Below are 16,871 nucleotides of genomic sequence, written 5' to 3'. Positions count from 1 at the left end.
CCACATTTTATATTTTTAAAATGGTATTATAATGTACTCCTGTAGATAGTATTATTTGAAGCATTACTTGAAAAACCACTCAGATGTACTTTTTCCTATTATTTAGGAGTGAAAAATTTTCCTCACGTTGCTTACTCATCACTAGAAAAAATAGTTCCAAGTCCATATGTGGCAATGAACTGTTGAAGCTGTTGTTGGCACTCATTCAGATAGAGATCCCTTTGTTCTAAGTATTCTTCATTATACAGTTCAAATGGAAATACTGCATTTGGAGCAACACCAAATGCAGTGGCTCCTAGAAGAAAAAGAAATGTTGTATAAATGGGAAATACTCCTTAACATGCTAAATAATAAATCATTTTCAACTGTAATAGTGAATATTTCTGTGTGTGTGTGTGTTTGAGACAAGGTATCACCATGTATTTCAGCCTCCTGAGTGCTGATTATAGTATAGACATGTGCCACCACATCCAACTTTTTTTTTCATACCAACTTGTAATGATTTTTAAAATCAAGTTCTAACCTATTCAGTAGAGTATATAATTACGTACATTTTTTTGAAACCCAAAATGAGGCCTTTAGTACAGTGAGAGACTAAATCTACATACCTACCTAGATCTGTATCTACTTTCTTTCCTGCAATAAAATCAGGAAGTAATCACAGCAATGTGTTTTGCATCTGATCTTTACTCATAGTTTTCATATTTTTAATGTCTTATCCCTTTGGTCTCTCCCCCACTTTTTTTTTTCTTTTCTAAGTCTCATACTGCAGGAATGTGGTACCATGTCATGTGTTGCATATTTTCCAAAGAATCAGTTCAATATAAATCATGACTTTAATACCTTTTTAAAACAGTACATATCCCTCTTTGGACTATACCTTCTCCAGCTGAGTACTCCATTTCTTTCCTTTTTTTTTGGCGGTACCAGAGATTGAACTCAGGACCCAGTGCTTGCCAGGCAAGTGCTTATTCTACTGAGCTATCTCCCCAGCCCCTCCATTTCTTTCCTAATCTTGACAGTCAACATCTCAAAGTTGTTTAGGTATGATAATAGTGTCCTAGAACCTTACTGGCTCCTAAATGTAATCTTAAACTCAGTAGCATGTAATATAGCTGTCCAGTCTGTTCCCTTGGGAAACCCTCTTCACTTTTATAACACCATGCTGCATTTTCCTTTTGCATTTTAGCTCCTGCTTCTTAATCTCCTTTGCTAATTCTTCCTCAACTCCCATTTCTAAATACTGGAATTTTTCAAGGTCAATGCTGGAATTCTCTAGGTAATTTCATCTACTCAGCTTTGAATGCCGTTGCTATGCTGATTGTTGCTAAATTACATTTCTAGATTAGAACTCTCAAATCCATACTTTTTATGTTGATACCTCTGTAGGATGTCATAAACATCTCTATGTTTCTTTATGCCTTCCTTCCCAGGCTTGGTAAATGGCACCTATGACAGCCCTAGTTGCTCAAAGAATGAATGAGCAGTTAGTTCATCTCCTGCCCCTTGCCTCTTCTGTAACTCCTAATTTAAACTTACTTTTTTTTTTTTTTTTTTTTTTGCGGAACCGGGGATTGAACTCAGATCCTTGCGTTTGCCAGTCAAGCACTTATCCTACTGAGCCATCTCTCCGGCTCCTCCTAATTTAGTTCATGAACAAAATCTGCTGGTTTTTGCATCCCTAATGTCCATTACTATCTCTGCCTAGTCCAAACTGTTATCAATATCCTTGGACTATGCCAGCAGTTTCCTATTTTGTCTGTCTCACCATTTTTAACCCCCTCCAATTTCTTCTCCACATCCACTAACACAGTGATAGCAAACTTTTTAGAGCTTTCATTGTTAACAGTCCATTGAGGCACATGTGCTATAGGTTCACCACCACTGCATCAAGACTGATGTTTCACAAATACAAGTGATCCTATTAGCTATCTGTTTAAAGCCTTTCTGTGGCTTCCCATTGTATTTAGAAGAGTTGCATGATCTGTCAGGCTCTGCAGGATGTTTTTTCCTCTCCAAACTTAACTTGCACCACTCTTGTTTAGTATGTTTTAGCTACCCTGACTTTTTCCCATCTTCTTGAAAGCACCTACATAAGTAGTTTTCCTTTCTCTAGGTTTTTGTCCTTGAGGTTAAATATATAACATCTCCTGAGAGAAGTCTCCCTAAAAATTCAAAGTAAGCCAGACAGGTTGGTGCACACCTATAATCCCAACACTGGAAATTGAGGCAGGAGGATCACCCTGAGTTCAAGGCCAGCCTTAACTGCATAGTGAGATCCTCTCTCTCAAAAAAAATTAAGTACCTTTTTTTATTATTCATTTTAACGATCTATTTGTTATCTTTACGGTATCTCAAATAGTATTTTATATTAGTATATTTACTTTTTTAATGTGTATTTTCTCCCTAGACTATCAGTACTACCCAAGTAGAGACTTTGTTTTTCAATGACTATTATTCAGGCCTAGCACCTAGTTGTCATTCAGTAAACAATTGCTGACTCACGGAACGATCATGAACACTTCATTCAAATGATACTTAAAAGAGAGCACATAATACTCATTTTAATACATTAATCTAATTTTTTTTTTTTAATTTTTAGAACCGGGGATTGAACTCAGACCCTTGAGCTTGCCAAGCAAGCACTTACTCTACTGAGCTATCTCCCTGGCCCCAATGTCAGTCTAAATTATAATTAACAAGGAAGTATCTTCACAGTTTTAATGTATACTTTATGGTATGTAAGTAATGTAAAAAAGAGGGCAAATTAATTTTATACTTAATTTTAGACTTAAAGTACCATATAAGCAGTTGGGGTGCTTCCTTTGGGCTGATGAGATAGCTCGGTGGCCTAAGAGCTTGTCTGGCAAGTGCAGTGACCCAGTTTTGAGCCCCAGTACTGCATGCCGTGCAGGCCCTGGAACCCTGGGGACATGGTGCTGGCCACTGAAACTGGGCATAGTGGCACACGCCTGTAATCCCAGCACTAAGGAGGCTGAGACAGGAGGATCACTACAAGACTGAGCTGTGTAGATACCCTGTGCCAAATAAAGATTAAAAAAAGTTTTTAAACTATTATTAAAAAAATGCTTCCTTAAATGCTTCAAGGAAGTCTTTAAAAATAGCAAGTAAAAATATTCTCTCAGTCTACAACAGGAGTCCTTAATATTATAATGTCATAGTTTGTAAATCCATCATAGTTTGGAAATTGTGTTTGTAAAAAGACAGAAACCCAGATGTCTTTAACAATTGATGGTATGTCAGTAAAATAGGCCAAATTTTTTTCTTTATGGTAAAATAACGTCTTCAACTTGGTTAAATAAGAGATGAATGTAAAGAGAAAGCAAATTATGTATCATTCCTATTATCTTTGCATTGGTTGGAAACCAGTATTTTTATTGTTTGGCAAATAAAACTAGTTCATAGTGACAATCTATCTGGCAGTCATCAGTCTCTTAAGACATCTCACAAAATTTACAGCCTGCCTCCCTAGGAAAGGACACATACAAATTGTGTATAATGTAGGGGTTCACAATCCCCTAGGCCTCCAAGCATCCATTTATTATAGCTTAGGAATGCTTGATTTAGACAGTCATGGAATTAAGACTATAACATTCAGGTGGATCTTTGTGATATATAATATTACATATATATTCAACACATTTGAGTACTAAACACATGGAAAAAAACACTGTTAAAATGGTTTGAAGGATGATCTCTAATTTAATGAAAACTATAAAACTTAATTTTCCTTACCCTTATGCTAGGAGTCTTTTATATTTGTATTAGCAAAAGCAGAGTAAGTATCATTCATTTTAAATGACTACTGTAGTCAGTATTAAATCTAGCAGTTCAGAGAGGTGGCAGTTTTGGCTATGTGCCTAATTCAACTATGGAGGATTGCTGAACAAATATACCATTATTTCAAAATTGAATGTACACTAAATAATTAAATGTTGTATTAAGTACTCCCCCCCAATTCTTTAATCAAACAAAATATCAAGTATAAAACCAAGCAGTGAAAAATACAAAACAATATTGGATACTACTATAAACAATGTATTCAAATTTTAATTTATAATTCCTTAATATTTAAAATATATAATAATTTAATAAAGAATATTTAAATAAAATTTGTAGGGATCATAAAAATGTATTACCATATTTCAGTGTGAGAGATATTTCAAATAACAAGGCTGCAATTAGTACATCTTCTTTGAGCACTTTATTCCTTAAATTTAACCTTGTATGGGCTTCAGATAAAGAAACCCTAGAAAAAGGAAATTCATGTAATAAAAATATGTTAATGTTATAAAAATACATTTATTTTGGTAGAAGGAGGCTAAGACATATATGAACATTAACCACATATTAAAGATCAGCCCATTTTTTAAAAAATTATTTATTTTGCAGTACGCAGGATTGAACTCAAGATCCTGGGCTTATGCTGCTGAGCTATGTTCCCAGCTCCTCAAAAAAAATTTTTTAAGAAAATTTTAAAATTAAAATTTTTTTTCCTACTAACTTTAGAATGTTACAGAACAAGCAAATATCCTGATTTATTGATGAGTTGGTTTCTACCCTACTTCCATTTATCATTCCATAACCCCCATTTCCACCTCTAGTTCTGTTCAGATATAGATACAACATACAGTTGGGAAAATAAACCTAACTAAGTATTTCTTATAGACAAATCCTTGATGTTTTCATTCAGTTCTTTACCTATCTACAGTCCTCACAGAAATTTGTGATTTCAGGGATCTTGGAAGGGATCTTGCTTGGGGTTCAAAGTTACCAGATTAGCAAATTTCCTTTATACATCTCAGCTGTCTCTCCTAGGATTCATTGCTTCCTGATGCAATCTATTTCTCTGTCTCTCCTCAGAACTCTCCTTTCTCCCTCTCTCTCTCTTCTTCCTTCTGAGAATTGAAGCCAGGAGCACTTTACCCCTGAGCTCCATTCCTACCCCTTTTTATCTTTTATTTTGAGATACGGTCTCACTAAATTTCTCAGGTAAGGCTGAACTTTTAACTTTCTGAATAGGGATTATAGATATTGAAGCCAGACACAGAAAAATAAATCTTTCATGTTCCTTCTCAGGTGTGGAAGCTAAACAAATCCAACCTGAATGTACAATACTGATTACTAGAGATTGGAAAGGTAGGAGAGAAGATTGGATTTGATCGGCTAAAATGTATATATGGAAATATCACACTGAACCCCATTAGTGTGTTCAATTAATACAAGTTTTTAAATGAACACTACCCTACTTTTAGCTCAATGGAGGCAGACTGAGGCTGTATGGGTTTAAACACAAAATTTTTATTATACACAAAAAGTACATCATGAGAAAAAACTTTGAAGCAGTATATAATTTGATTTGAATATTTTCAAAATTACTGCAAAAAGGGAAAGCATTATATAATTCTGCTTATTATCAAATTGACTTCTTACCTTGCCTTTTGAAGTTTTTTTCAACTCTGAAAATAAATCTATAGCTGATGAAATTAGCTAAACATATCTAGTCCTATGTTTAATATTTCCTTCCAGTTTTCTTATTTTATATTACAGTAATAAGATACTATATTATTTATTTAATTATTTTACTCCTGGTCCTACTTCATAATTTGAGATTATATTTAGAATTATATTAGGTGTAATAATGGTCTTGTCAGTAGGGAACTGTATAAATTATGGTAAAGCTATTTCACAGTATTACTATATATGCTTAACATTTGAGTAGATAATTTCTGTAAAGATACATAAAAACTGTTAATAGTGATTATGTAGGCAAGTGAGACAATAGGTAAGATTAATAGGATACTTTGCTCATCATTTTAGATGTTTATAATATCCATACTTTGTTTTATGGTAAAAAATTAATGTTTTTAACTAGAAGGAACAGTTATAGATGAATATAATAAAGTACTTAAAAGTACAAGAAGGCTGGGGAGATAGCTCAATAGAATAAGTGCTTGCCTGGCAAGCGCAAGGGCCTGAGTTCAATCCCTGGTTCTGCAAAAAAAAAAAGAAAAAAAAAAAAAAAAGTACAAGAAACAATATACTTAAAAATTTTTTCTAAGTCCAACTATAACTTGAAATATAAACAGACAAACTTTAAAAAGCAATTGTTTGCATTTCAAATCTGTGATTTTTTTCAGACACATCTCCTACAAGGGATCAAATAAAAACCTAAGGGACTGCTTAGGCAAGCATAGGTAGCTGCTACAGGGAACCACATTTCCATTCCCCACACTACATGCCATGCCAGCCCCACCCTCAGGGCCCACTGAGCAGGCCAAAACAAAACAAAACGGCAAAAATAATTATTAAAGGCTCAAGTGAGGTAAAAATATAACAAAAGAAATGGTTAAACTGTTTAAAATTCTTTGGGGACTGGGGAGATAGCTTGGTGGTCTAAGTGCCTGCCTGGCGAGCCCAAGGTCCTGGGTTCACTCCCCCATGGCCCCGGAACCCCGGGCTTGATGCTGCATGTCTGTAATACCAGCAGTGCTGGGGAGGCTCAGACAAGAGGATCACTATGAGTCTGAACTGTGTAGTGAGACCCTGTATCAATAATAAAAATATTAAAAATAAATAAAAATAAAATTCTTTAGAACATGCTGTTATAAACCAACTACCCAGTCATCAAACAAAGACATAGATAAGCAAGTTAATTAAATACATCAATTAGAAGTCAATTGTAGCCTTAACAGTTTGAATTACTCACAAGTATTTTAATGCAGATGCTGACAGTTTTGATCCATATATAGAATCTGTTCTGATTCTACGACTTGCTAGATAATAACCATGAATCATTCTTTCTGCCTCCAAGCTGAATTCTACATTCAAATTCTTTGCAAAAGCCAGTAGCTACATTAAAAATGAAAAATTAAGAGATTTAAATTTTATTACAAAATCTATTAACAAGTATAGTATAACAAAGTTTACTAGTGCCTTAATTTTTAGTTTCATAAAATTGAGTAAATACATGGGGACTTTTTGCAGTCAGTGAGCACTTTAAATCATAATCTTCTACTTGCAAAGAATATTAAAGTTTACCTAGAACAGTCTCCTTCACAGTGCAGGCATGTTCGACGCAATGTATTTGAATGATTAGAATATCTGTGCTTCCAGTGGGAGAAAGACCGCCTCCAGAACCTTATTTCTCTTCAATACCTTCATTTATTTGACAGTTTACTTCCTCATAACTTTTATTTCCAGATTTTTTGTACTATCTTAGTTTTGTACTTTTTAATTCACAGAGAGTAAAAAGGAAAAATCAACCATAGAGAAGGAGCACAAAAAATAGGTCCACGCTTCAGGAAAAGAAAAAGTGTGATATTTTTCAGTAGATATATACTTACAGAAAATCCACTGCACTGCTGATCCTTAGAGAAGAAATTTAAAAATGCATGTGCAGCAAGCTTAGTGACCAAGGTTACCCAAGCAGCAGTTGCCATACTGGTAAGTGTCTGGAAGATGAAGGCCACCACTTTGACCACTTCTTGTTATTGTAGAGGTCACAGGTAACTTGCATTACTCTCGTGGCATCTCAAAAAATTTAGTATTAAGATATTTATACCAGATTTTTTTTTTCTGAAGTGTATGTATATATATTTTTTGGCAAACACTGTATATATGTACATACATTGTTTTGGTTCTTTATATAGGTAATCTTAAATAGACAGACAGATATATATTATTTTTCTGTACTGGAGACTGAATCCAGGATTCTTCTCACTGAGGTACATCCCAAGCCCTTTTAGTTTTTATTTTGAGACTGCATCTTGCTAAGCCCCTAAATTGCCAGGCTGGGCTCAAACTTGCAATCCTCCTGCTTCAGCTGCCCACATTGCTGATTTTTTTTATTTTGAGTCAGGGCTTCATTAAATTGTTAAACTGCCAAGGCTGGATTTTTTTTAAAGTTTCATGTGTTAAAAATTGGGTAAACACATGTGCCCTTTTTGCAATCAATGAGCACTTGAAGTTATACTTAAATATTTGATCCTCCTGTCTCAGCCTCCCAAAGTGCTAGGATTATAGGTCTGTGCTACCACATTCAGCTTAATATTTATATTTTAAATATCTTTTAAAAAATGTATGGGTAAGACTGGGTGTGGTGGTGTGTGCCTATAATCCCAGTGTTTGGGAGGCTGAAAACAGGATTACTGTGAGTCCAATCTGTGTAGTGAGACCCTGTACTAAGAATACATTTAAAACAATAAATACAAATGTAGGAATATATTCTGGGCTTGGCATGTTCTGGACTGGATGCATCCTGTCATTACTCTCCTTCCAGTCCATGATTCTCTTGAGTCCTATAAACTGTATAGTATTACTGCTGATAATAGCAGAAGCCCTAAGTTTCATCCTTTGGTGGTACAGTGATGTGTCATCTATATCATACTTTTGGAAAATACTTGTTTCCTCAGCCAGTGGGAGTGGTTTCCAGTGGCCAGCCCCTTCAAGGATTTCCTCAGGACAGCCTATATCGTATGGCCTCCTTGAGGCAGAAGTAAGTGCTGTGAATCTCCTGTAAAGCTAGATGGCTCTAATGAGTCTTTTTACTTTCAGAGCTCCCTTTAGGACCAGCACAGGCTAATACTGAGCCCGCATGGCAGCTTGACTTCTCCCTTTCCAGTCCTGTTTCCGGTCTTCCTCATGTACTGATAGAAGGACACTCCCTAATACACATTAGCACACTACACTGCCTTCTGGATGAGAAAGCCAACTTTCTGGAGTGCTCAGGCTGATTTTTGGGGCTTGGAAAGTTCCCCTTCCAGGGAACCATTGTCACCTGGTAATATCTACTATTCTCTACAGTCTGACAAATAGAGGCTTATTGATTGTAAAGTGACAAATCCTTAAGAATCCACATATAATTTTTATTTCAGTTAAGCTGGTATTCTAAGTGTTCCATATATTTTCATTTTAACTTTTTTTTTTTTTTTTTGGGGGGGGGCAGAACCGGAGATTGAACTCAGGCCCTTGTGCTTGCCAGGGAAGCGCTTATTAAGCCATTCCCCCAGCCCCTTCATTTTAACTTTTATTTCTTAGTTCCTATCATTATTTTGCTTAGAGCACTTATCCTTGTCCTCTAAATTTTATGTTTTCCCAAGGTCCAGCTATCATCTCTTTTCTATGAAATCTTCCCAACTCTTGCATTGTACATTACTCTTTGTCTTTTTGAGACAGGGTTTTGCTATGTAGTACTGACTGGCCTTGAACTCAGTGTGTAGCCCAGGCTAGCCTCACACTTGCATTCTACATTATTATCTTCATTTCTGAATCCCAAAAATAAATATAGTCAGCACCACTCATTTTAGCATGTAATGTTTTTCTTTATATATTTTGTTTTTATCTCAAATGATAAACCATTGAAAGAAGAAACTTTTTTTTTGAAACTTTATTTCTAGGTGAATATAAAAGAACAGAGACAAACATATATGAATCATTTAATACTGGATTATGAAATCCATAGGGCTTTTTGTTGTTGTTTTCTAAGGGAAAAAATGGACAGAAATGCCTGTGGGTTGTTACTTTGTTCATACTTAGCATCCTAGAGATTAACTATTGTTTTCTTATAAGAAAAATAAAACTGACTATAACATAAATATTATTCTTCATTCTAAGGTATGTAAATAATGCTTCTAATTCATTTTTAAGTCCATTTCAAAAAAGTCCACTTCACCTGTCAAACTTTTACTTATGCAGTATGGTTACAAGGAAGACAAGTGTGAAGAAAAACTTTTCAATAGCTATGGACACTCACTTCACCTTATCTCCTAACTCCTACTGTGTCCTAAAAAGATTCTCATTATAAACAAATTTCTCATTAATTGAAGGTTTCTGTTGTAAATACATATGTGCCTTTAATTTCTATGGCAATTATTACTAAATTTATATTATTTGCTTAGAACATGCCACATGTCTTCTCTGCACATGTCATGCATCTTTATGATGTCAGAATATTATGTATTGGTGAGTCATGTTAGGTACTGCCAAAAAGCAGAACTCTGATTTTTATGTGGTATAGCTTGTGTCTTCATGTCCCCTCAAAACCTCATACAGTCCTAAGTGTGGTTTTTGGAGATGGCTGGATCTAGGATATGTGATGATGGGATTAAGGATGTGTTCCTGGGATCAGTGGTGTGATGTCAGGATTAAGGGTGCCCCTCCCTTGGTGTGAGTGCTACCTGCCCTTCGGGCAGTTGGTCTGGATAGAATATAGGGGACAAAAAGAGTGCTGCTGCTGTCACTTTGCTGCCTTCTGCCTGTCCTGCTTTGCCATGGATTATTTCTCCTATGGAATGCCCCTCTCATACTTGCCTTGGAGTCAGCTGACTATGTACTAAAACCTCTACAATCTGTGAACCAAAATGAACCTTTCTGCCTTTAACTTTGGGTATAAGGTACTTTGTCTTAGCAATGAGAAAAGTAGTTAAGATAGATAGCATTCTTAAAATGAAAATCTCTTTGAATATTTGTAAAATTTAAATAATTTTACATTTATACAACCTATCATTTTCTATAAAAATACTGTTTTTTTCTTTTCATTGAGATTCTTTGAGCTATGGTAATTTGGACAGTGGTACAAAGAATGACTTGAACATTTTAATATCCATTTTCTTGCAAAGTTGTTATATAATTGAACATTTTAATATCCATTTCTTACAAAGTTGTTAAATTATAATTCCAAATAATTTCTAGACAATGTCCTTAAAATGTTTAAAATCTGAAAGTAAGTTGGAGTCAAAGAATCCTAAATGAAACAAAATATGTGGTCTAAGGCATTTCAATTTAAATTGAGAAACACAAGAATTCTGGGTAACCGTCTTATCTACCTTTACCTTTTCAAAATCTTCTGTAGTGAACTGTTGAGAAGCTAAGTTAAGTAGCCCTTCAGGATCAGTGGCTTTCTTTAAGGTGTGTTGCACAGTTGGAAGAAGTGGGTGGCAAGGAGAAGATTCATTGCAGTTAATCAGTAATCCAAATGCTTCCACAAAGTTAGCTGGAATTAAACTGAAGTTCTACATCAAATCAAAATGTAACAGGTAATCATTAAGCCTTGAACAATTTGGAAAAATTAATTACAAATTTATCACAATATATATAACTCATTTAATTACTTATTAACCATACTGCATGAGTAAACGGTTGAGCGGTATCAACACTAACATTATTAAAATTTAAAGCATATTTCAATGGCCTGGGGACTTGAGAACATTTCTCTTTTTTACAAAGCTCTTAATACTTTTTAAAAAACACATTACTTATTAAAGACTTCTAACTACTGATTCAAATGGAAATTGCTATTGAGTAGACATCTTATTTGTGTAACTAAAAAACATTAAAAACTTTAGGGGATGTATCTCACTTGTCTAGCCTGCTCAAGGCCCTGGGTCTGACCCTAGTATCACACACACACACACACACACACACACACACACACACAACTTAAATTTAAACAACTGAGTCACTAGTTGTAGTACTTAATACAGAAATGGGTTAATAACAAAAAATTAAAAAGGCACATTAAAATTTGTGACTAAGTTCCCTGATTATTAAAATAATAACATAAATGTGTACTTTACCATCTGACCAATTAGAGTGTTGGTTTTCTGTGCATTTCTCTTTGAAGGTGAATCCATATCAACAAAAGACCAAAAACTGCACTGAACTGGAAAAGTCATTTGTTGATCTATATCATCCCCAAACTTCTTTCCTGGGATGTATACTGTAATGCTTCTGCTCTCCAGAACTAAGTTAGAAGACATTATCCTTTTATAATTTAAGTTTATTTTTGCCTATATGTCTATAAGTTAACAAATATATAAAATTTTACTATTTAAATTTCAGAAAGTGAAAACACAAATTTGATTGTCTTGAGAGATATTACTATATTAAAGCACTTGACATAAATAGAACAAGACAAAGAAAGTTGAATGTGTATAACCTCCCATGATTGCTGAGAACCACCAGTCCTAAGCACGTAGGTGGAATTATAGCTGGGTACCTTGGTGGAATAAACAGAATGCTAGGAGATTGGTCACATAGTACAAGCTTACAAGGGAGCCTGAAATTAACTCGTGTTACTTTAGGTGGAAAAAAAATGATAGAAAGTGGGTCATCCATTTGGGAAGGTATAGGGAAAAGACAAGAGTATGAACCACAATGACTGGGCTAATATATTTCAAAATCAAATGTTATAGATACAAGCCATCATTTAATCCTCCCCTCCCCACTACTTTGTTTCCATTATTTCACAACTGATCACATATCTTATTCATCCACTTAAGCAAAAACCAAATCAAACCACCAAAATGAAAACATGCTGTCTTTCCCTTTCTGTCTTTCCTTTACCCTTTATAATCTACCCAATCTATGGATTTAATTGTATTAGTTGGATTCTACATTCCAAGTAGTTTCAAGATAATCTTTTGAAATTCGTAACATCTGTCTTTTGTATCCATGTTTATCTTTCTCTTAGATCATGACAAGTGTATATTTAACTTTATAGAAACTTCCAGAGCAGTTTTCAAAATGGCTATACCACTTGATACTCTTACCAATAATATATGAGTATATCCAGGTACACCAGACCCTAAATAATAGTTTTTGTTGTCAGTCTTTTTAATTTTTACCATCCTAATAGGCAGGATAAATGACATAATTTGTGGTGCCCACTGTAAAACAAGAATCTGGGCCTCTTGTTTAAAAAGCAGAAGTAATGTTACTGTTAAAGTACTAATATACAAGGCTTTTTTCTTTAACAATATTTTATATATAAAATGTAATGACACGGTATGGAGAAATTGTATTCCCCATGAATTACTGGTGGGAATATTCAATAGTGTGGTTCCTGGAGAAAACAGTCTGATAATTCTTCAAAAAGTTAAAACAGTAAAGCTAGGTATGGAAATAAATTCCTATAATTGCAGTACTATGGGGAGGCTGATGCAGGAGGATCACAAGTGTGAGCTCAGCAATTTATGAGACCTTGTCTCAAAAGTAAAGCACTGTGGATACAACTCAGTGCAGAGTCCCTGGGTTTAATCTCCACCATCAGATAAACACACAAAAAAGTTAAACACTGAAGTACCATAGGATCCAGTAATTCCAATCATAGGCTATATTAAAAAGTGTTGAAAGGACTCAACCATATTTACATCAATGTTTATGACATCACTATTCACGAAAACCACAGGTTGTATTTTCAGTCTCTTATATTCTGGTTATACATTCTATGTAAAAATGTATATATTGTCTTACTTTAATGCCTAGTCACTATTTTTCTAATATTTCCTCTTTCTTTTTTTTCATTTTTATGATACTAGAGATTTAGGGCCCGGGGCTTTTGCATTCAGTTACATCTCCAGCCTTTTATTTCTTTTATTCCAGGGTGAGCTCAAACTTGGAACTCTCCTGCTTGAGCCTCCCACAGTGCTAGAATTATAAGTGTGCATCACCATGGTCAGTACTATTCATATTTTTTTTCAGTTTCTTTTCTGGGGGCCTGCCCATTAGCTCAGTTAGGTGCCTGCTTAAGCAAAGGCAGTCAGGCTCAGGATACTGTGGTTTGATCCCCAGATCCTCATGCTTTTCCAGACCTGACCATAAGGCATACTGAGCTATCAAAAAAAAAAATCCTTTAGTATTATGTTTGCAATTTATGCAATTTACAGCCATGTTAGGGATTGGTTATGTATACATATTACAGCTTATTTCTAATTCCCATCCCCTTTCCACCTTACCACCTCCCCCACAGGTTTCCCTGTCTCCTTTTTCATACTTGTTGATATTATTTTTCTAAACTCATGTTGTGTAATATAGTGTTTACATTAATTGGAGTTATTAGGCTCCTGTGCATAGCACATCTTTATTCCTCTCATTTCTCCTCCCTCTTTTCATCTTTTGCCCTCGTTCCCTTGGACCACTTCTTTATTGCAATTGCAAGAGATCTGTCCTCATCTCTTTGTATTCATAGTACAAGATGCAGACATGATATCTAAACATTGGTACAAATCTTTCTTCTCATTGAATTTAGAGAAAATAGCTATATATCTATCCTATTTTGTATATATATATTTATATCTGTACTATATATATATATATATATATATATATATCTGTATAAAAATGGTCATTTATATCCCCTTTTGTTTAGTTTTGTCAGAGATGGGTATTCCATTGCCATTTAAATATTGCAGGTGTGTGAATTCAGCAAAATAATCCAATATAGTTTAGTAGTCTATAATAGTAGGGGGTTATCCGTAGGACTGGCAATGTCAGAAATTGTTGACTTGAGCCTTTTACAGCTGAGCATATTAATATGGCTTTACTTTTTATACCTCATTTTTATACTTTTCTGCTGGATGTCTAAGACCAAGATAAAGCAAGACCTATATAACAAGAAATGTAACTTTTGTATCTGACAAGATCAGTCAGATCGCCTCAGGATTTACCCTGAAACCCTGTACCGCAGTTTGTAGATCCTTTGTCAATGTTAGCCAATTGATGAGTCACGGCCATTGCTTGACCAATTTGCTCTCTGTGAAAGCCTGAGAAATGTCTAGGTGACTCTTTTAGGCACATTATACATTGTCAATCACTTGTCTAGGTGACTCTTTTAGGCGCATTATACATTGTCAATCACTTTCCTCTGTGGCCCCATAATCGCCTTGATCAGAAAGTTTGGGATACTACTGAGTTCTTCCTGCAATTTCTTCTACTGAGCTATCTTCCTGGCTCAACCATCTTCCTGCAATTTCTTGTGCAACTGAGGTTCTGTTTAGAAAATCCGGAGTCCGGGGAGATAGTTTGGGGGCCAGGGAGATGGATGGGGGCCTAGGAGATGGCTCAGTAGGCTAAGTGCTTCCTTGGCAAGCGCAAGGGTCTGAGTTCAATCCCTGGTTCCGCCAAAAACAAACAAACAAAAACAAGCAAAGAGAAAATCTTTTCCTCTATCTATGTGTTCAAGTGTTTTACTTCTTTTACCTTCCAGAAGGCTTAATATTTGTTTTAATGTTTAAGTTTTGATTGTTTGATTTAAATTTAGTATATGGTTGAGAGATAAGGGTCCAGTTTTATTCTTCTGCAAACAGATAACTAGTTTTTCCAACACTACTTGTTGAGTAGGCACACTTTTGCACACTTTATCAAAGATCAAATAGTTAACTATGTCTATGGAGGTTTCTGTATCCTCAATTCTGTTCCATTGCTCTATGTGTCTGTTTTTGTTCCAGTACCATGTCATTTTTGTCACTATTGCTTTATAGTATAGGTTAAAATCAGGTATGATAATGCATCTAGTTTTGTTCTTGTTGCTAAAAATTGCTTTTGCTACTCTGTGTCTCTGTTGTCGTCATATGAATTTTAGTATTGCTTTCTCTAGATTTTTAAATATGCAACTTATATCTGTGTAAAGTATCCTACTTGTAGCTATTATCTATCTGTCTATCTATCTATCTATCTATCTATCTATCTATAATCTATCTTTTAACTACATGTAACCCCCTCTTTTTTCTCCTCTCTTCTTTTTTAGGAATACTGCAGGTTGGGGATTAGAGAAGAAGAAGAGTTTGTGGCTTATATGGAGTTTTTTAGTAGAATGTTGCTTCCCTATGGATAATCTCTAGCTTTGTATGTCCAGTGCTAGCATTAACTCCTGTTATTTAGTTTAAGAAATTTTTAATCTGTCCTTATGTTTTGCTGAAAGGATTTTTTCTATCTATAACAGAATCCACAGATTCAATCTTACTCCTATATGATAATTCTTACAATTTCTCTTTCCCTCTTTGTCTATTCTCTATGGAACACTATGTTTATTATTTGTGGTTGTTCTGCAGTGAGGTGCGTGAGATGGGGTGGGGAGAATGGAGGCTGTTTGGATGAGTAGTGTTAAGCACTAAGCAGCAGATTTGAAAGGGACATTAGTGGTCGATTAGAAAAAAAGATTGATGTGGGATCTGATTTTATTGGAATACTTTTAGTTGAGTTGAAGGTTTAGTACTGAGAATTTTCAGAGGGTAGTTTTTGGGGGCAAGAGCAGATATGGGAGAAAGGAGGTTCACATTGTGAATAAGGACAGCTATGTGGTTAAGAACTTGATTATAGGGAGGACAATAAGGTAAGTAAAATATGGAAAAGTCAAAAGCTTAGGACGGGGAAGACTGAAGAATTATACTAGTGAAGGTAGGAGTGACTGTGAGGGGGATAAAGCTGAGGGAGTTTATGTGTTTGGAAGAATAATAAAGATAAATGCTAATAATCTCTCAGAGGTTTGAGGTGGGGAAACTGGATAAAGAACTGAGATGAGGGAGAGAGCCTGGCTATCTATTAAATTAGAGCCTGTGAAAGAACAAATGCACAACAGTAACAATCTAATATACACGTGAAATCATAAAAGAACGTAACCTCACCTTGCTAAATAAACAAAAAGCATATAAAAACTTAAACCAATAAAATGTCCAATGGGAACACAATTAGATATTCCAATAAGACATGGTATATGTGATTCACAAATAACTTCTTTGCCATAGAGTCTGAGTGCTTCCAACCCAATTGCTCCTCTGATCCCTCCACCACAATACTGAAGTTAACTCAGACTTAGGACTTCTTTCTGCTAGGTGGCAGCCATTCTTGCAGAGTTTAATCTAGTTTGAGTTCTTAGGCTAGGAACTCTTGCTTGTACTTATCCCTGGGTGTAATGGTAGATTCAGCAGACAAGTTCCCTGGTACTAAATTATATAGTAAGTCAGGATTATTCCTATGCAATCTATTCAACTACAACAGTAACAAGCAAAGCCATTACAGTGGTATCTATTAGGTCTAGATGAGAAATGACATACCATAAGACTCTTTCTTGG

The 16,871-nt window shown here is 35.0% G+C and overlaps 1 protein-coding gene across 1 annotated transcript in view; it reads right to left on the bottom strand.

Moving 5' to 3' along the window:
* Positions 1–17: 17 nt before the first annotated feature.
* Mcmdc2 (minichromosome maintenance domain containing 2) overlaps positions 18–16,871 on the bottom strand; it is a 39,704-nt gene continuing 22,850 nt past the window's right edge. The window contains exons 10-14 of the mRNA XM_004637528.1: positions 11,598–11,764; positions 10,854–11,033; positions 6,731–6,873; positions 4,161–4,270; positions 18–295 (exon numbers count right to left, since the gene is read on the bottom strand). Of these exons, the coding sequence (XP_004637585.1) occupies positions 132–295; positions 4,161–4,270; positions 6,731–6,873; positions 10,854–11,033; positions 11,598–11,764 (764 nt within the window). The 3' untranslated portion in view covers positions 18–131. The remainder of the gene's footprint in view (positions 296–4,160; positions 4,271–6,730; positions 6,874–10,853; positions 11,034–11,597; positions 11,765–16,871) is intronic.

Source organism: Octodon degus, unplaced genomic scaffold (assembly GCF_000260255.1).
Source record: "Octodon degus isolate 3935 unplaced genomic scaffold, OctDeg1.0 scaffold00091, whole genome shotgun sequence".
In the NCBI taxonomy this organism is placed as follows: domain Eukaryota; kingdom Metazoa; phylum Chordata; class Mammalia; order Rodentia; family Octodontidae; genus Octodon; species Octodon degus.
Note: the sequence above shows the minus strand (reverse complement) of the source record. Positions and strands in the feature narration are given on the sequence as shown.